The sequence below is a fragment of the Desmodus rotundus genome, chromosome 7 (genome assembly GCF_022682495.2).
Source record: "Desmodus rotundus isolate HL8 chromosome 7, HLdesRot8A.1, whole genome shotgun sequence".
Taxonomy (NCBI): Eukaryota; Metazoa; Chordata; class Mammalia; order Chiroptera; family Phyllostomidae; genus Desmodus; species Desmodus rotundus.
The window spans coordinates 10,936,871-10,955,754 of NC_071393.1; the positions used below are offsets into that span (position 1 = coordinate 10,936,871).

At 49.6% G+C, this 18,884-nt stretch overlaps 1 protein-coding gene across 2 annotated transcripts; it reads left to right on the top strand.

Annotated features, from left to right (window-relative positions):
• The first annotated feature begins 6 nt into the window (after positions 1–6).
• MLEC (malectin) lies at positions 7–13,683 on the top strand. Of its 2 annotated transcripts, none has more exons than XM_045200802.3 (5): positions 7–88; positions 5,903–6,081; positions 6,659–6,835; positions 6,958–7,015; positions 8,191–13,683. In XM_045200802.3, the coding sequence occupies exons 1-5, from the start codon at positions 76–78 to the stop codon at positions 8,418–8,420; spliced, it is 657 nt and encodes a 218-aa protein (XP_045056737.1). In that variant the 5' UTR covers positions 7–75; the 3' UTR covers positions 8,421–13,683. The 2 variants fall into 2 exon arrangements, with proteins under 2 accessions (XP_045056737.1, XP_024422692.1); XM_024566924.4 differs by having other exon boundaries at positions 15–421.
• Positions 13,684–18,884: the final 5,201 nt, after the last annotated feature.

Consider the following 18,884-nt stretch of genomic DNA (forward strand, 5'->3'; position numbering starts at 1 on the left):
GGGCTGGGCGACGGGGTAGGTTGTTCCCGAGGTGGGAGGTGGTAGCGGTCGTTGAGAAGGAGGCCTGAGATCGACATGTCCCCGGCGGGTGAGACAGAGCGGCCCGTGGCGCTGTTTCTCTGAGTCCTGGGCGGCCTGGAGGCCGGCTGAGAACGAGGGTTGGAGGAGGCTGTCCCCGCTTTGGTGGCCGCCATGCTGGGGGCCCGGGCGGTTGAGGGAGCCGCTGTGGCGCTCCTGCGACTGCTGCTGCTGCTGCTGCTGCTGCCGGCTTTCAGCGGGCCGGGGCTCGGCATGGTTGGCTTGGTGGGAGCCGGGCTGCCGGAGAGCGTTATTTGGGCAGTCAACGCGGGCGGCGAAGCGCATGTGGACGTGCACGGGATCCACTTCCGCAAGGACCCTTTGGAAGGCCGGGTGGGCCGAGGTGAGAACCCCTCGCGGAGCCGCGGGGTTCCAGGCCTGCCGTGCTGGGCGCAGCCGGCTAAGGGCTGCGGACCCGGAGCCCTCTTCTTCGACCCCTGGGGCCACGTCTCGAGCGAAGTTTCTCTCTGCAGTTTCCACAGGGACCCGGTCACAGCTCAGAGCCTGGCACTGGCTCGAGAAGCTACCAAGAGCCATTGAGGCAGAGAGTTGGCGAGAAGTTATAGTTGGACCTCGCATCCTGCAATTTCTTAACCCCTCTCCTCGACCCGAGCTGGGAAAAAAGTAAAGACGAGGGCGGCCTCTTGCCACCTCGAGGCCTCACGGTTTTAGGTTATCGGTGTCCCTAGCACGGGTGGTTCTCTCCGCTCGAGTCAGTTCGTGGTGGAATCCTGCCGACCCCAGACATCGGCCGCTTTCCTTACTCGTTCTGCAGGAGTGGGGCTTGATACTTAGCCAGAATAGAAAGGAATCTTCGAAGAGGATGGGCCAGAAAAGTTTGATTGCAGCCTCCTTTCCCCGCCCCGCTTTGGAGAGAGGGCTATGTGTGCTTAAAAGTAGAAGCTGCAGGCCGCCCCCAGAGGATGGTTATATCGAAATCATCCTGCACGGGAGGCTGGTGGTGTGTCAGCTGGGTCAGCCAGCGTAAGTTCTGAGTATTTTGAGAGTGTGTAGAACTTACACTAAGTGGTCCAGGGAGGTATGACTCCAGCTTATGGGAAAAATGATTTTGATTTAACTGATTGAGCAATAGTGGTTTTTACAGAGCTGCACAGTTCTCTCCAAGTTGGTGGAAGAATTGCCAGGAGAGCTGGTTAAAAATGCAAACCCCAGACCTAAGAAATTAAACCCAGGTTTCTGTATGAGAAGCTTCTGATATAAGTCATCCCCAGACCACACCACTCTTTGGGAAAATCTGCTCTAGACTCTGTTTCTTCTGTAAGTATGATTGGAAAACAGGTTTAAGAAGGAGTCCCTTGCTTCACATGTGGGAAGATTTATGCTGTATGCTGGGTTCAGAGGCTGACAAATTGGCAATACGCCATCTCCAGAAGATTAGGAGACAGACTTTCTTGAACTCTTTTTTCCACGATGCCCAGATTTGGCTCTCGCCTCGACTAAAGTATTTAACTTTGTTATTCCAAGTTCATTGCCGTGTCTTGGGATTTGCTATACTCTGTACCCAGGGTATATTAGGGAGTTTGTGGCTTACATATCTGTGAGGGTGTTGGGACACAGAGCTGTTTTCTGAAGTTCTGTGTTTGTCTTGGAATTTATGTAGCCCTGTCTCATGTAGGTCTCAGTAGGCTGGGTTCAGCTGAGTCAGGGGGCCCCGTCTTTGGCAGCTGTAGCAGCCACCAAAGTCAGACTTGCTAGCAGGAGTTCGCTGCTATCTTCATCCGAACCCTTCCTCTTCATGGGTATGGGCCCTTGAGGAAATTAGAGACCAGCCGTTTGTGGACTTTGCCTCTTGAGATAGCTGTGGTGAGGACTGTGTGCAGATGGTTCCTTTCATGTAAGCAGATACCAGGCTTTTAAGTCTGTTGTACAGACGAGGAAGTCAGGACCACACAGGTTTGGTGCCCTGCTACTCCTCTTATTCAGAAATCCTGGTTTTAATTTGCTGGTACAGGTGGTGGGGTTTTTAACTTTGGTTTTTGGCCTGATCATCAGTGACCGGTGACCAGGCTCTCTGTCCTTGGGTTATTGGCTCATGGTTGCAGTTCCTTCTGAGTTTTTTTGTAACAAGTAGAATTACATGAGACCTACCAAAGGTCAAGCGTACTAGAGTCCTGTCTCGGGCCCTGGCCTTTGGGGCAGTGTGTCATCAGAGGTTTCCTGCTCCAGTCTATCAGTCTGGGTCGGAACTGTAGCAGTGTTAAGGCATGGATGAGGAGTGGAAGATGCTTTGCTGCTGCCGCTTGGGCCAGCCTCTTGCAATGTCGTGCTTCTGGGTGCCTGAGAGTAGCATTTTGCTGGCATTAGCTCTGGGGCTGAGATGTGATTAAGCTTCCACTCTCAGGAGGCAGCTCTCTAGTTTCTTCTGTGCTAAGGAGTGTGGCACCACCCAGGGAAGCGCAGCTGTTCGCGCTGCTTTCCTTCTCTGGCACTGTTTGGATGAGGGTGTGCCAGCCATTTGGAGACCTGTGCCTCCTGTAGCTGTTCACACTGATTGCAGCAGGAGCTGTATGCTTTATATCTTTTCCCACATGCCTGTGATACTGTTTCCAGCGTGCTAAAGAAAGTTCATTTTATGTTGAATGAATTCAGATATTTGTTGCCAAGTTAATCCAGATAAGGGTTTGGCCTGCTTTTGAACTTGCTCTTTTTCTGTAGTGTCTTTGTAGTTCGGCATTCATATAACTGTGAATGGCCCAGGGCACCTAGTGGCTTTAGCCTTCAAAGGCGCTGCGCAATGTTTATTGAACTTCATCCATGCGGGTACTTAGGGTTCATAGGAGATACTGACAGCCCGGGAAAGGCTTTTTCAACCTGTGCGCTTCAACAGATGAAAGTACCATTATGGAGAGTGGTTCAGAAGCGCTCGATTTGGGATGTCGGCATGCTGCAGTATTCTGGCTTCTTTTTAACTTGCTGCTTCTGGGTTCCTCTTGATTCTAAGGAAGAGAAGACCTGGTTATTTGGCCCAAGGGCATAGTGCCTGGCTTGGTTTTAGGAGAGGCTATTTCCTCTTCATAGAAAGATACCTTCCAATCATTTGCATTACCTTGAAGAACTTGCTTTACCTCTCTGAGCCATATTTTCCTTCTTAATAAAACTTCTCATGCTTTAGAAATCAGTGACATGAATCTGAAAACTCCCTTGTCCAGAGTAGGTTAAAGTGTCTCTGTCTTTTTCTTTGCTTGATGACCTTTTACAGGGAATTAAAAGAAGGGCAGAACATGGCTGCAGAAGGGAAAAAAGCTGGCCGGGGCCTGAGCCTATCACATTACTAGTTCTGCGGGCCTAAGGAAGACCCTTTTCTGGGCAGCCTTCCTTTTGGCTGAGGAAGGATTTGGCCTTGGTGAGATAAGGGCTTGAAAGGTAGGATGCCTCTGGTTTGCTTAAGACACAGATTTGTTTAGAATCCTGTCCCAATACTGTCACCTAAGATGCAGGCTTCCTTTGCAGGCCCTCCAAGTAGCAGAAGTTCACAGAGAATCTGGGTAGGTGATATTCCCGTTTATAGGTGAGAAAACACCCAGAGGAAATAGTTGTCCTGAATCATATACTCTAGGACTGAAATCCTCGTCTCTCTTACTCTAAAACCTGGGCTGGCTACTCCATTGTCCAGGACTAAGAAGCAGCGGGCAAATGTAGGCCCCGCGGCCCCCTTCCCTTGTGGCTGCCTGAGTTGCAGTGTGCCAGCTCTGGCAGTGTGCTGTGTATACTTTTCTGTATCCTAGAGAAATCTGTCTGGCTGTGCTACATGAAGGCGCAGGAGGGAAGAAAAAAATCCTTTTTGCTGCTGTATCTCTTGGGGCTTGGGCACATTCAACTGTGCATGTGGCAGAGCTCTTGGGAAGGCCACTTGGGCTTTAAAGGGAAAATATTTAAAGGTAATTCCCAGGTTATTAAGTAGTTTTTTTGTTCACACAGCTCTGTTTTCTTATGGGACTGAGACTGCCAGAGATTACATTACTGTCAGTTTCTCACTTTTTCCACTTGGCAAGGGGAAAACAAAACAAAACGAAAACTACGATTTCCCACACACGCACAAAATTTTCTGTGTATCTAAAAAGCAAATGTAGTTAATGTTCCAAATCTGTAAGGATCACGTTCCCTCACAGAAGAAGGAAATTCTTAGAACTCAGTTGAATGAAAAATAGCAGTCTTTTCATCTTGATAGGTTTATGCCCCAGTGTAATGTCACATGAGCCAGGGAGAGAGCCTGGGGCACCCTAGCAGTACATCCTTTGTAGCGCTGCTCAGCTAGCCCTCTTTGATTTCAGGAGGAGAAATAGGAAGAAGAAATGCCCAAGACAAAAGTGCACTGAGTTTCCTGTTACTTTGTCTCATTAGTGCATCTGACCTCAGGCTACTGTTCACTTACAGGAACTGTTAATAGTTATGTTTATATTTTCGAGGGCTTGACCTTAGCCACTGTGTCTTCCCGTTGCTTTTTTTCTCCAGATTCTCTCTCTCTCTCTTTTTCTTTCGGAATTTTGGTGATTCAGAAGATAATGGCCAGGGATGGTCACTCTTAGACATCTCCCAAAGGATCTGGGTGCCCGATGTCACCAGAGTCACTGGGTGAGATGGGAAAGTGGTCTTGAAATTTTAATTCTGAGCTGCAGGAGAAACCAGGCCTGTGGAAAGTAGATTTGTGGAGCACCGGAAAGCCTCCTTGTGTTCACGGGATGAAGGAGTCGGAGAGGCTACTCTCTGAAGAAGGAGGCATGACCTCTCGCTCACCTCTGGGGCTGGAGCGTAGTGTCTTATGTTTGCGGGAAGACCCCAGTTTAATTTGTTAGGTTGGGGGAAGACACATGTCATACTGTATCGTCTCCTACCAAGTTTGGGGGAGGACCCGAGGCAGCAGAGGTTTCTGGCTGTTCTCATACCGACCTGAGGCAGGTATCTTTTTGCTTTTATCCCGCCTTATCCCATGCCATTCTGTGAGATGGGAGGGCCGCTCCCCCAGAACTTGGTCGTCTTAAGCCAGAGGTGCCAGTAGGACCTTGGCAGGTTTTCTTTCCTGGCTGGGATGGCTCTTGCCCTGTGGGGAGAAGTGCGGGGCTTCACTGCTTTGCAGAAACCGTGTTAGGTGCTGGTGATACGGTAGGAAGTTTCTTTCTTTTTGTTTAACTGGGGGAAATGTTCAAGAGCGGAGGTGAGGTTGAATTTTGTGAGTCTGTGGGAAGTAAGGTACGTGGACCTAAAGGAAATTGGAGAGCATCACACCCTTCTTTTTAGAGCCTTCAAACTTTTTAAATGAAAAAGTCATAAAAAGCAACTAAAGCTGGTGACTTATTTGTGGTAAAGACAATGAAGAATGACTTTCCTAACAGATATCCTGTTTTCTAGACTCGGAGCTTTTCTGAATAAGAAAAAAAACATTCTTTGAACTTAATCGTCTTGTAGAGCTCCCGGCCATCCCCCTTGTTTTATGAGGTTTCTCTGAAGTGCTCCCTCGCAGGGAACCAGGCAGCTGGGGCATAGCGCTTTGTTCTAATAATGAGTTAGACCTGTTCTCTTGAAAAAGTCATTTCTGAAAGAAAAACTTTCAGAAAATCCCGCTCTGGGGGTTACAGGAGATGTTGGGGTGATTAGGGTTTTGCCTCTTTCATTTTTTTCACTCTGGCTTAGTAATGGCTTTCTTGCCTTTGTGTCTGGTCTGCTTGGAGCCAGGAGCAAAGGGGTTGGCCCCTTCCACTGGGGGGTTATTAGCATTGCCCTGGAAATGCCTCTGGCCATTCTGAGGTCTCTGCTCTTCTTTTATGCTTTGCCTCTGATGTGATTTCTCTTTATCTTTTGTCCCCAGCCTCTGACTATGGCATGAAACTGCCAATCCTCCGCTCCAACCCCGAGGACCAGATCCTGTATCAAACAGAACGGTACAATGAGGAGACCTTTGGCTACGAAGTGCCCATCAAGGAGGAGGGGGACTATGTGTTGGTGTTGAAATTCGCCGAGGTCTACTTCGCACAGTCCCAGCAGAAGGTGAGGCCTGGTCAGCGCCCCCATCCTCCTTGACCAGTGAGACGTTGCTACTCTTGGACGGTCCTCCGTGGTGGGCCAGAAAGTGTGCAGACCTCCTCAGGAGTGAGGAGCGCCCGACCTTTGAGGGGAAAGCTGGGTTCCTTTTGCCGCTAGAGAAGCCATGCCCCTCTGCTACGGGGCTGCACTTGCCATGGAGTTGGTGACAGGAGACTCTTGGCAGCAAACTGAGCCTGTCTGTTGAGGCCCTCTGGGTTACCTTTCTTCTCGTCTGTGCCTTCTCGTTTTTAGCCTGTTCTTTTCCTGTCCCTTCTTGTGAATTTCCTTCTTTCCATGTTGAACTTTTTTGTTTGTATCCTTTGCTCCCTAAGGCCAGTGTGAGGCCTCCTTGAGAGTGAAGGAACGCGGACTCGGAACATGAGGCTCAGGGAAAGGACTCTAGCTACCCTGGAGTATATCTAGCCCTGTTATCCGTTAAATTATTTTTGAACTTGAAGCCCAGGCAGGTATGTGTTGTCCAGCTGCCGAAAGGACGTGAAGCTGACGGTTTTGACGCTCTCTCCTTTCTCCGTGCTGGAAGGTATTCGATGTGCGATTGAACGGCCACATCGTGGTGAAGGACTTGGACATCTTCGACCGTGTTGGGCACAGCACTGCTCACGATGAAATCGTCCCGATGAGCATCAGAAAAGGGAAGCTCAGCGTCCAAGGGGAGGTGTCCACCTTCACGGGGAAACTGTACATCGAATTTGTCAAGGTAGTGCCCTTGTTGTGCCCTCGGCGCTGAGGGAGAGCTCACGGCGGGGGGCGGGGGGCTCGGGGCTCGTGCCGCTGGCTGGGGCTGACTGCTGTCTCCCGTTTCCTCCCGTATTGCCACAGGGGTACTATGACAATCCCAAAGTCTGTGCACTCTACATCATGGCTGGCACGGTGGACGGTGAGTTGTTTTCCATCTGCTTTTGGACTTGGGCTGAAGGATGTGGTTGAGAAAACCCTTGGTGGAGGATAATTTAGCTGCTCAGTATTTTGAAAACTATTACTTAAAGCCAAACTGGGGGGGCTCCAGGGTCAGAAGGCTGGGGGGATGGAGTGTAGCATGGTGCTAGGGATGAGCTTTGGAGCGAGATCTGTGTTTAAATTGTATTGCTGCCATTTAATCAGATGTTTGGTTTTGGACAAATTCCTTTAACTTCCTTGTAAATTGTGATTAATAGTGGTACTTGTTGGTGTTCCCCGACCCTTGTAGTTATTTGGAATTGTCTAAAACTTGTTCTTATTCTGTTTCTTTGATACCTATTTCCTGGGGAGAGGGGGGGAGGCAAAAGGAGGAGTTCATTGTTTTTGTCTGTTCCGTCTGCTCCGAGATTCCAGTATTGCCAGACCGCACTGGGCAGAAGTTCATTTATTACTGTCTCCTTGTCCTTGTGATCCAGCCTCAGAGTATGTTTCTTTTTCAAGGTTGAGATTATGCTGGCTGCCAGCTTCCCAGGTGGATTTTTGCAGAGAAAGCTAGTGTCTTTGTGACTTTTCTCCCCATTCCACCTCTGTACCTTTTCCCAACTCATCCTGAAGGCACTGAGGGTCTCATCCCATTGTCTTGATGTCCCCCACATATTGATATGGTGACATCCAGGAGGGTGTCTCGCAGCCCACAGATTTACGGGTTTGAGTCCCTGAGGAGGAGACAGAAGAGGGGTAGTATGTGTGAGAACCCAGAACTCTGCATCCGCTTGGCCTCAGCTGCTTTGTGAATCAAAAGAGAGTATGGGATTATGGCAGGGAGGAGGAGGGGTTTGAAAAGGTTAAGTTTGGGTGTTGTGTTATTGTCCCTGTCCAGTCCCTCCCTCCTCTGGGGGACCTGGAGAAGTAGGACTGGAAAGGGGACAGAGTGACCCTCCCTGTGTGCAGGGCTTTTACTACTTCTTAGCTAAATCTAAGGAAGGCTAATGTATTTCGGAATCTGCAATTCTCTAGGCCAGAAGCTATTTCTGCTCCTTCCTGCGGCCCCTGGTTAGGTCATAGAGTGTCTTTATTGTGTCTCATTTACTGCTGTTAAAGGTCTCCCATAAATGCTGTGGGTCTTACTAAAAGGTATCTTCTTTCTTGTGTCAGATGTACCAAAGCTGCAGCCTCATCCAGGATTGGAGAAGAAGGAAGAGGAAGAGGAAGAAGAAGAATACGACGAAGGATCTAATCTGAAAAGACAGACCAGTAAGAACCGCGTGCAGTCAGGCCCCCGCACGCCCAACCCCTACGCCTCGGACAACAGCAGCCTCATGTTTCCCATCCTGGTGGCCTTCGGAGTCTTCATTCCAACCCTCTTCTGCCTCTGCCGGTTGTGAGAACAAATCGCCATCCTGAACAGGGTGGAGGGGTGTGGGAAAGAGACCAAACGTGTTGGTTTGGTTTCTGTCTTTTTCACGGCGATTAACACAAACAGACAAACTAAAAACACCACAAAAAAATTAAAGGAGATAAAAGAGGCAGAGTGAGTAGAGAGCAGCCCTCCTTCACCACCACCTGGTCCCAACCTGCTTCAGTTGTAGGCCTCTCCTCGCGGATGGCCCCCAGCCGTCTCTTTCCTCTCTGAGGCACCTCGGGTAGACGGGTCCTACCTGGTCAAGGATCCTCGTCTGTTTACCTAGCGGAAAGGACTCTGAACTTGGAGCAGACCCCTTTTTTAGGGTTGAAATTAACAGCAGGGACAAAGTCATCTTATTACCTGCGAAGACCAGCACTGGCAGTTGGGTATGTCCTGAACGTGTGTCCAGATGCATTTGCAGATGCCCCGGGGTTGAGAGTGGGTGTGCTTTGTGTGTGTGTGTGGACATGTATGCTTTGTGTGATAAAGATGAAAACAGACGGGGGTGTTAAAAAAAGAAAGAAAAGTAGATACTTTCCTACGTGGAAGCCTTTCTGGTTTTAGCCCACTGACGGTTCCAACTTCCATTCTGAGCTCTTTGTCGTCGCCTGCCTCCCTGACGTGAGCCGGTTAGAGGGCTGTCTGGTATCCAAGACGATTAGTGTGTGTCAGGTCCTCAAATTGCCTCCGACTCATTGCCACAACAAATCGTTTTGATTTCAGTGTTCGTTGGGGACTTAATTTCTTCTCTCTTTCTCTCTCTCTCTCTCTCTTTTTTTTTGTTTCTTCATCTGGCTCGTTTGAATTCTTTCTCAACCATCTCACTAAATTATTGCCAAGGGAAGAAGACATGAGGACTTGGGATTCCCTCTGCTTGAATGTCTTAATCATCTACCACTTCACCTTGATGGTACCTCCCTCCCTGGATCTCTGAGCCGGCAGCAGGAAGACCTGACCCAGCAGTTCTTGCCCTGGCCCCTTTGCAGGGTCTTGCTGCCAGGGGACAGAGATGCTTTCCAGCCTGCAGCGACAGAACACTTGACCTTAGGAGTCTCTTCTGGTCTTTGGATCAGAAGAGGCTTATGTAAGCATAACTTAAGAGCAGCCTCAGAGACTTGAGCCCTACAAAGTGACTGACCACTGTCTAGGATGTCTAGTATCTGATGTTCATTTACTCCTCTGTCCTTTTATGTCATGGTTCAGACAGTTTGGGGTCATGCCTAGAGCTGTCCCAAGGAACTAGACTGATTGTCTATACCTGGCCCATGGCCGCTGCTCGCCGATCTTAATAATATTCCCCTCTGTCCTTTCATTTTCCTCTCCAAGTAGCAGTCAGGTTCTCGGTGTGACAGGAGAGACAGATTTCCAGTCAGCCATCATCCTGGCGGCTCTGAAGCCAACTGTAGCATCTAAGTGTCCATCTTGGATTCCCTGGAGAGATTTCTGCAGGAAGTGATTCTTCCCTGTTGCGTTGCTCTCTGGTCATTGTCATCTGTTTCCCAGCTGCAAGGAGTTTTGTGGGTGGAAGGCAGCAGGATTGGCTTCTGCTTTGGGCTGGAGCAGCAAAGATTCTCAGGCCAGGGCAATTTTGTAAAGAAGATGTTTAATTTCGAGTTTGTCTTTTTTGGATATATTTTGTAAAGAGCTCCATCTATTTGAACTACTTCTTATGTGACAAAGGAAGTAGTCCTCGGGCTCACGTCCTGGGTTTTGGCTTTTCATGAGTGAGCCCGGGCTGGCCATTTTGTCCTCTGACAGTTGTGGCCCTTTATTTTGGTTGTGACTTTAGCCTCAGTACTAGGGTGTTGAGTCAGGCAGCTGGACGGTTGTGGCCTAAGGCTGCAATTGGGAAGGTGGAGCACTGTACAAAGCTCCCTGCTATAAAGGATGGTGTCCGTCTGGTACCCTTGACCCTGGGACCACCTGCCCGGGGCAGCGGACATCCTGACTATTTACTGGGCTTCTGACAGTGGCTTTAGCCCCCATCCCGTCACATCCCATTCCATCACAGCTCCCCAGAGCTGCGGGCTGCGGCCAGGACCATTTTAGAGCCGAGGAAGGAAGACTTGCTGCCTCCATTCTGCCTTGTTGGTTTGCCTGGGTCTCACTGAGGAAGGAGGGGTCCCCATCTCCTCACCTCAACGCATCCCTTCAGTGACTCAGAGTCTCAGAAGGAAACCCTGGCTCCTGGGGCCATTTCCTAACGGTACTGTAAGCCAAGCAGCTTAGCTTCGGCCTCTGTTTCCAAGCCCACCCTTTTCCCCTGAGCTCGGGGATAGGGATGGGCACTTTCCTCTTTGGTTGTATCTGAAAGGAAGGAACATCTTTCTTTGGCTGACAAAAACTAAAGGGGAAATGAGGTAACAGGAAGAAATGGTGGGGGCTGGGGTAGAGTCCCCTGGGCCAAGGGCTGGTCACAGCTGGCTCATGATGCTGAACTTGAAAGCTTTTTTTTTCCCCCCTCCCAGATGATATAGGTACGTGAAATTTAGGTTAAAGCGGTGGGATGGGGCACTCTTTATTTTTATTTTTATATTGTGTGGGCTAAGAATTACTCAGTAGTTCATCTTTTGCTTTTTGCACTGTTTGTTCCCATGCCTGTATTTTGAGCTAGTGCCGGGACAGAGAGCCTGCACTGTAGGGGGGTCTGTTGAGGTTAGGGGGTGAGGAGCAGTGGCAGTTAGGGGTGGGGAAGCAGAGGCCTGGGCTCTTCTCCAGGATCTACGCTCTGCCCTGGGCTTTTTGGGTCCTCTGCGACCAGCTGGCCAAAGCTAAGAGCAGACAGCCAGGGTGGAACTCCTTTTGCCAGAAGCGTGGCTTCTGTTGTTCTGGGTTGACCATACAAAGAGGTCTGCTGAAGATGGCCAGAGGGTCTGTGGTGTCGCTCTGATTTGGGTCAGGGCCCAGCTGGCCTCTAATGGGACTTTTTCGGGCTTCTCTCATGCTGAAACATTGTACCAGGAAACAGTCTGTGGGACCCATGCCCCCTAAACTAGATCCATTCTTGGAAAAATTTCCACTTCTAAGGAGGAGCTGCTCAGTGGATATCTTGAGGTCTGGTTACTTGAAAGATAGTCATTTTTGAGTGTCGGTGGTGTTAGACTCCCCAGAGGGCCACGGGGTCTACAGGGCCACCTGTTGGTTTGAGAGTGTGATCTTGTTCTTTTGTTCCCGTTGTTTGCCTAAGAGATACTGGCCTGAAATCGGGGATCACATAAGAAGTCACTTAGGCTTTTAAGAGAGGGGGCGAAGTTTGAGTTAAGTTTACCTTCCTCTTTCTGTGCCTGGGAACTGTGTAATCCAGTTTCAGAATTGTGATTTGACTTTATCTTTTTGAAGAAGCTTCCGTTTTAAGGAATTTCTCTTCCTTCTTACCCTGCCTCTACCCTCTCTTGGGAAGGCCTGGCCAGGGCTGCTAGAATCTCAGTTGAAAGTCAGAAAACAGCAGCAGTGTATTCCCTCTCGCAGCACTTACATACCTTTCCCTAGAAAATGACCCACCTTGAGAAGCCCAGGGAAGGAGTCAGCAGGCTCTCTACCCTCCCTGGGGGTTGGGGAAGGACCCACCTGGGTCAGCACAGTGCCTTTTCCTCGCCTGCTCTGAGCCAGGGTGGGCATTCCCTCTGATTCAGGTCTGGGCAGGGGTCTTTCAGTCCCTGCCCTGGGGCTGCTTCCCTCCCCCTTCTTCCCCTCCCCTTGGCTGGCCAGCTCTGACCTAATTCAAGTGTCTTCTTGCCCTGAGGACCCTTAATGGCACCAAGTGGTGACATGCAGTACTGTCCTCCCTGCCTCTCCAGGAGGACTGAGGAGAGCAGGTGAGCTTTCCAAACTGAGAGACTAATAGATGCTTCTGTTTTAAAAAAAGGGCGGAGGGAGATGCTACGGGCCACCTTCTACTGTGGCTGCAGGGGAAGAAACCAGGGCTAAGCAGAACCGGAAACACCTAGGGTCTGTTCAGAAATCTTAGAGGAATTCTGCTTCTCTTTTATGGGAAGATATAATGAGGGATCAAAGAGCTCTAAGAAAATTGCAAAGAAGCCTTAATGTTCGAGCTGCAGAGAGCTCAGAGTAGTTTTTCCCTTCCAGGCTGAGCTGCGACTCTTTCTGCATTGAGGCCGCTCCTGGAGCAAGAGGGCTAGGTTTCCTCATTTTGTTACAAGACGAGATTGGCACCAACAGGTCAGCTGCCTAGTGAGGGCGGGTTTCCTCTCTGTACATGGGTGGCTTGCTGCCGATCTGGTTTGTCCTTCCCCAGCTGCCTTTTGGCTAGCCTACTTTGGGTTGCCAAATCTTTTTGATAGGAACAGATGATTTGGGGACTGGCTGGGTTGGCAGAAAAAGAGCAGGATAGATCCCTTGGGGTGGGCTTCCCCCCAGGAGTACAAAAGCAAGGAGCCAGGATCGTGCTGGCAGCGGGGGAGACAGTGGTGCCTGTCGCAGTTGGCAGAGAGGGCCTTGGCGCCTCTCGCATCCAGGCAGTCGTGTGAGAGGGGGGCACGCAGCCCCAGGCAGAGCAGAACTCCATTCTCACCTCTATTTTGAGCTTCAGCGCTTTGCCTCAGTACGAGAAGAAACAATAACAAACTGAAGTGCACGCTCCGTCTTTGCAAAGGACAACTGTCGGGAAAGGAGGGCTGAGTTTGCTGGGTGGGAAAGGAGAGCTGGCAGGGAGAGACAGTGCGGTGAAACCAGGAGTGAGGCGTTCTTGACTCCTCTTCCCTGGCGTGTCCTGATCCAGGGAATGACAAGAAATTTGACCCTGGGTTAATTTCCTCCTTGGGTTTTTCTTCCACCAAGTTCTCCCACGTTGGGGCCGGCTGCCCATTCTGGGCTCAGGGCAGCCTCTTCAGCCATCCACCTGGCTTGTCTGGGAGCCCACCCCACCCCTCCTGATTGGTCCTGGCTGCTCTGTTCTGTATAACAAGTGCTGGAGAATAGTGTCAAGTTCTTAGTAGCCCTTTGTAGTTCCTATACTAGATCCCCATCCTCTCCCTGCGGAGGCGAAACCAACTCTGTAGCCACGACGCGCATTTTCAGCAGCACGGTGAGATGGACTGAGGGGCTTTGACCCTGGCTGGCCCGGGAAAGCAGTAGGGGTGGATAGAGCTGTCTTTCCTTCTGGGCTATCTCCACCTGTCCCTACCCCTTCCGTGCCCCACCCTACTCCCACCAAAAAGAAAAAAAAATCAGGATGTTTTTCACTGTCCATTGCTTTGTGTTTTAATAAACAATTTGCAGTGACACTCTTGTGTTGGGATTGAGTTTGAACTTGATTGTAAAGAGGTGAGGTGATGGGGTGGGAAAAGCCAGACCCAGGCGTTCACTTGGCGCAGGGCACATTTAGCCACATAGCTCTTGCTTCTCTTCACGCTGGGGTGTTTGGTTAAGGAAGTAAAACTCTGTAAAACCATGCCTGGCCAGTTCAACCAACAGCACATTCAAGGAAAAGTAAACATTTTGTTTTGCTTCCACTTTCACTGGAATGCCAGGCTGTGACTGACTTGCTCCGAGGCATGCTGAGCCTGGCTGCCTCTCCTCTTTCCCTCAGCTTCCGCCACCACCCGTGGACACACTAAGCATGGGACAGGTTTCCCTGCTTTCTCCTTTTCTGGTGTTTCGTCAGCATTGAGTAGGCATTGGGAAGGGGCAGAAAGAGCAGGGAGGATTTCTGTCCCCCTAATTTATCTGCCATGTTTTACAGCTGAGGAACAGAAGCTCAAAACGCTTCAATGACTTATCCCCGGCTAGTCAGTAAAAGGGGAGGCCAGGACTCACACCTACTCTGTCTGCCTGCAAAGCCTGTGTTCTTTCTAAAGCTGTAACAATAATAATTATAGCTATCCCTCATTGAGTCCTTGAAAAGGGTGGGCAGAAGTACCGAGCACTTTTACAGATGTTACCTCTGTTTAATCTTCAACAAACCAGTTGGTATTAGCCTTTAAGAGGTGAAGGGACTTGCCCAAGGCCACACGGCAGAAGGCAGAGCTGGGATTTTACTCGAGATTGCTCTCAGTCATTACTCTACTTGCCTTCCATTTCCCCAAGACGCGCTCTGACCTGGCGCCAGAGCCTACCTGCTGTACCCCTCCCAGCAGGAACTGAGGCTGCTGGTTTGGGGAGAGGGAGGAAGAGCTGGGCCTCCCTCCCTCAGCTATCCCTTGAAGGGCAGAATTCAGCGCTGAGCTGGAAGAATGAGGCCAGTGTTGGTGGAGTCTGTTCTCAGGGCCCAAATAAGCCAGAAGGCCCACAGAGCCTCTTTCTTAGCTTGAGCCCACCCAGAACTGGAGTTCTGGACTAATTCAGGTCTAGCTGTTGCTATTTCAAGGAGCTCTGCACGAGCTGCCAAGTGGGGAAGAGACCTGAAGAAGCCCTGCTCTGGGCAGTGGCAGGCAGGGAGACTGTCTGACAGAAGGAAGATCTTGGGCCGAATGCCGGGGCCTGGGTTAAGCCACCGTGTGGGTCCAGATCTTAATCTCGCTGAGGAAATCAGGCTCCCGGGTGGCTGGAGCCGGTGTGTCGGACCTTTCCTCATACTTAGTATCCCACCCCCCATCCCCCACAGAGGAAGACAGATGAATTCTTCCAGTATTTACTGGAAAGTTGTTGCTGTAGCGGTGGTCGGGGGTCAAGGATAGAAAGGAGGTGGAGCAGGGAGGTTCAGGAGCAGGCTCACCGCCGCTCTCCAGCAGCCAGAGTTGAATGGCGCCTCACTGCCACTCTGGCCCCAAGAGTTAACTGTGCTTTGTCTGCCACTAGCCATGTGTAGTAGTAAAAAATAACCCCACTTGCTTTGGCTTTGGCCTTGTACTAAGACTGACTCCTGGGTTTCCTCACAGCTTCCACTTGAATCCGCCTAAGGCTTCCTCAGGGCCTGGTCCCCAGCTTATTTCCAGTCTGGCGCTGTGGCTTCTCCCTGTCCCGTGTGCCTGCCCTCAGCAGAGGGGCCCTGGGGAAAGAGGCCCCTTAAATACATTGCCTCAGTGGCCATTCAGAAGACAGTCCCTGGCACTAGCCTTGGGGCTTTTTATTGCTGTTTTTTATATCCTCTTCACACCTCCAGGGAAGATGTGGGACTAGCCTGACTTATAAATGAGACAAGGGCTCAGAGGGGACAGATGACCTGCCCAGAGTCCCCTGGCTGCTAAGTGACAGACTGAGGACTGGAACTCAGCTCTGTCTGACTACTAAGCCTGTGCTCTAAACGCCAGGATGTACTCTCATTAAAAAGGAACCTTTGAAAGTAGGTAACTGATGAAGCCGGGTGATGTTTATGTGGAGGTTTATTATATTCTTACTCTGAAAAAGAAAGTAACCTTTTAAGAACTAGTGACACAAAATGCATAAGTACATTTAGGGAAAAATTATATGGAGTGCAAAGTGTGAAAACTCATCTTTCTCATTCCTACTACTCCAGTCCCTGGAAGATAGTACAGGTGAGTTTTGCGTGTGTCTTTTGTTATATGCACACACGTTTATATATGTTTAAGCATGTATTTACTCTGCACATGTGCAAGTGTTTCTTTAGAATTCCATCACTGAATTACTGGATCAGACATTATATTCATTTAAAATTTTGGAAGTGCTGCCCTTGACAAGGCTGCATGAATTTTCACTCACTAGTCTTGTGCTGTGACTTTGGAATATGCCAGAAATCCTTTGTGGAAACAGGTGGCATATAAATAATAAATGCATGCGTTTTCAAAACAGCCCTCGGTCAGGGAAAGAAGTGACTTGGGCACTAGGGGAGTTCTTGCTCTCAGACCCAGCCCACAAGGCCCGCCCGCAGCCCCGGCCAGGGACCACTGATGCCGTGCATGCAGTCCTCAGGGAGGCGGTGGGCGGGCTGCCGGAACTTTCCAGCCTCTGCAGAAAAATCCCCTCTGATAATCTTGCTTCTCTTGGCTGCTCCAGCTCCAGACCCCTCCTGCCTGGCCTGGTTGGAGACAGGCTGCCTGGCTGCCCTGGGACTGCCCTGGGCACAGGCACTGTCACACCTCTCCCAGCGACAAAACGAGGTGAAGAGAGAGGGACTCACAGAGCACCCAGCTGGGTGAAAGGGACAGAAAGGGTCGCCAGCCTTTCTCCTCCAGCCCTCCCAGGTCTAACCCCGGGGAGCCTCGGGTTATTGTTGAGTGTGGTAAATATCAGTTTCCCTTTTTCCTTCAAATGGGCTGTTAGTGTATGTACTTTTCAAAAAACCATTTTTTAATTTTTACTTTTTTGCATTCTTTTTCATCTTTATTTCTTGGTTTACAAATTTACAACATATATAATTTGTCTTCCAGATCATCAACAATGTTATCGAATGATGAAGTGCTGCATAGGAACACTTTTAAAGAGCCTTTTGACAGACCTTAGGAAGAGTGGAAGTTACGGTCCTAATTTTTCCTACTCCTTTTTAAAAAGGTGATATGTAAATAGATTTTCTTTTTGTGTGTTTTCTGTTTTCTTAAAGACACAGTCTTTTCCTTTTAACTGCAATTCATGGGTAACAACTGGAGAGAGGACAGGCCTGAGTCCCTTAGAGGGTAGTATTTGTTTATTTTTTTCTTTGAACAGAAAAAAGTGATTGAGATTGAGGTTGCTTTTAATTTTAAGAGAAAATAAGGCTTAGCCTCTGCCTTCCAGAAATAGATCCAAAGATTTTTTGTGTATATATATAAATACACAAGCAGCCCTTGACCACATGCTTGTCGTGATAAAATAGAACAGAAGTAGCTCTAAATAGTGTCACAAATGAACAGACCCCCTATAGTCCCTTCCAACCTTCTGATACTCTGCTTCCCAGAGGAACCATGGTGAACACTCATGTGTATCTAAACCCCTTCCTTTACAGTTCCAAATACACATCGGCATATTTATATGCTTTTTACTTTAAACAAATGAGGTTCTGTTTTCCTGCTCCTCTTAGTGTATCTTTGAGATCTCCATACTAGTCCATATACATGGATCTCATTCTTTTATCAGCTGCATACCTTGAATACAGCTGTAATTGATGATAATTTTTTAAATGCTACAGATGGTCTTTGTGCTTACTTGTTGACTAAGTTCCTGGATGTGGAATTGCCAGACGAGGGGTTGGTACACTTGTTACCATTCCTAGAAAGAGAAAAGCTGGGGTCCAAGTTACTCTAGGCCTGGTGCCCTGAGAACAAAGGTCCAGGGAGCAAATGAGGGGGAAGGGGCTGCGTAGGAAACCCCCTCTTGGTGATTCACTGTCAAGGAACATATTACAAGTTTTGAAAATTTTTCAGTAACCACTCACTGCTGAGTGGTTTAAAAAGAGTTGTTGGCAAAGCGAAAGACTTTAATTCTTTGTACACATCTATTAAAATTTCCTGAACGGTTTGGTAAGTGCTACTCGGTGGTAATCTCAAAGACAGGACAGCATTTAGTTAGTGACCTAGCCACATACTGTCCCACCAGGCTGGACAGCTGGAGTGGAGTCAAGTTGGGATTTTGTCCTGGAACCAGGCTAGGCCTGTCAACCCCTCCCAAGCTCCTCCCATCAGGTGAGAGGGACCCAGCAAGTCTTGAGGCTGACCCTGTAGGAGAGGGGAGTTTCACTCTGGCCTGTCTGACTGGGAGGAGAAGCCAGACCTGGCAAACACGCTGCATCAGTCAGGCCCAGGCCTCCAACACGGGGGAGTGTGGATCCAGAATGCCTGGAGGAGCCACTTGGGCCATGAGAGGGCAGCCTTCCTCCACCCTTACCCACCTCCAACTGGTGAAATCATGGTTAACTTCTAAGGTTCAGAGCAGAGGTCACTCCTGTGAAGCCTCTTTCTGATCCCCCATCCCCCTCCTGTGCACTCAGGTAAGCACCTTTGCTGTATGTACCTCTGGCAGCCATCAGCACTCTGGTTTGTCACCTGGTTTGTCACCTACTTACTGGGCTGGCCCAGAGGAAGGGCCACATGATGAATTAGGTACTTCACAGTCTTCCCCAACAAACTGGGAACTTTTCCATAGCAGGGTGCTGTTTGGGCTTTCCTTCTCTCATTCATTCATCCAATCAATAATCACTACGGGGCACCCACTACCCAATACAGCGGTGAATACGGCAGACTCAAATCCCTAACCTCGTTCATTTTATATTCTCTGTAGCCTAGCCTAGTGTCTAGCCCGAAGTCTGGCACAGCAGGGGTCGGGAATGCCAATCTAATTGGCACGCTGCCTTTGCACAGCAAGTACTATTTTAACGTGTGTGCTACAGACGTTAAAAATTTAAAAACATTTTCTCAAGAGCCTTTGTCCACAACTTGTATGACAGTCATTTGACCGTATGAGATATTTTAGAAAACATCTGGGGTGACTTTGGGGCCTGACTGGCTATGAGGGTACTAAGTTCCCAGACACGCCTAGTGCCCACCACCTGGCAGGAGCAGAGCTGGTGTAAGGCGGCCCGAGGCTGCCCCGCTGGCCCCGCCTCACCCCTCCCCGG

What these genes read in the sequence shown, in the direction of transcription:
- MLEC (XM_024566924.4), top strand. Translation starts at nt 193, where the DNA reads ATGCTGGGGGCCCGGGCGGTTGAGGGAGCCGCTGTGGCGCTCCTGCGA. An exon ending in TCGCACAGTCCCAGCAGAAG is followed by an intron (nt 6,082 to 6,658) that starts GTGAGGCCTGGT and finishes CCGTGCTGGAAG; the next exon opens with GTATTCGATGTGCGATTGAA. An exon ending in CATGGCTGGCACGGTGGACG is followed by an intron (nt 7,016 to 8,190) that starts GTGAGTTGTTTT and finishes TTCTTGTGTCAG; the next exon opens with ATGTACCAAAGCTGCAGCCT.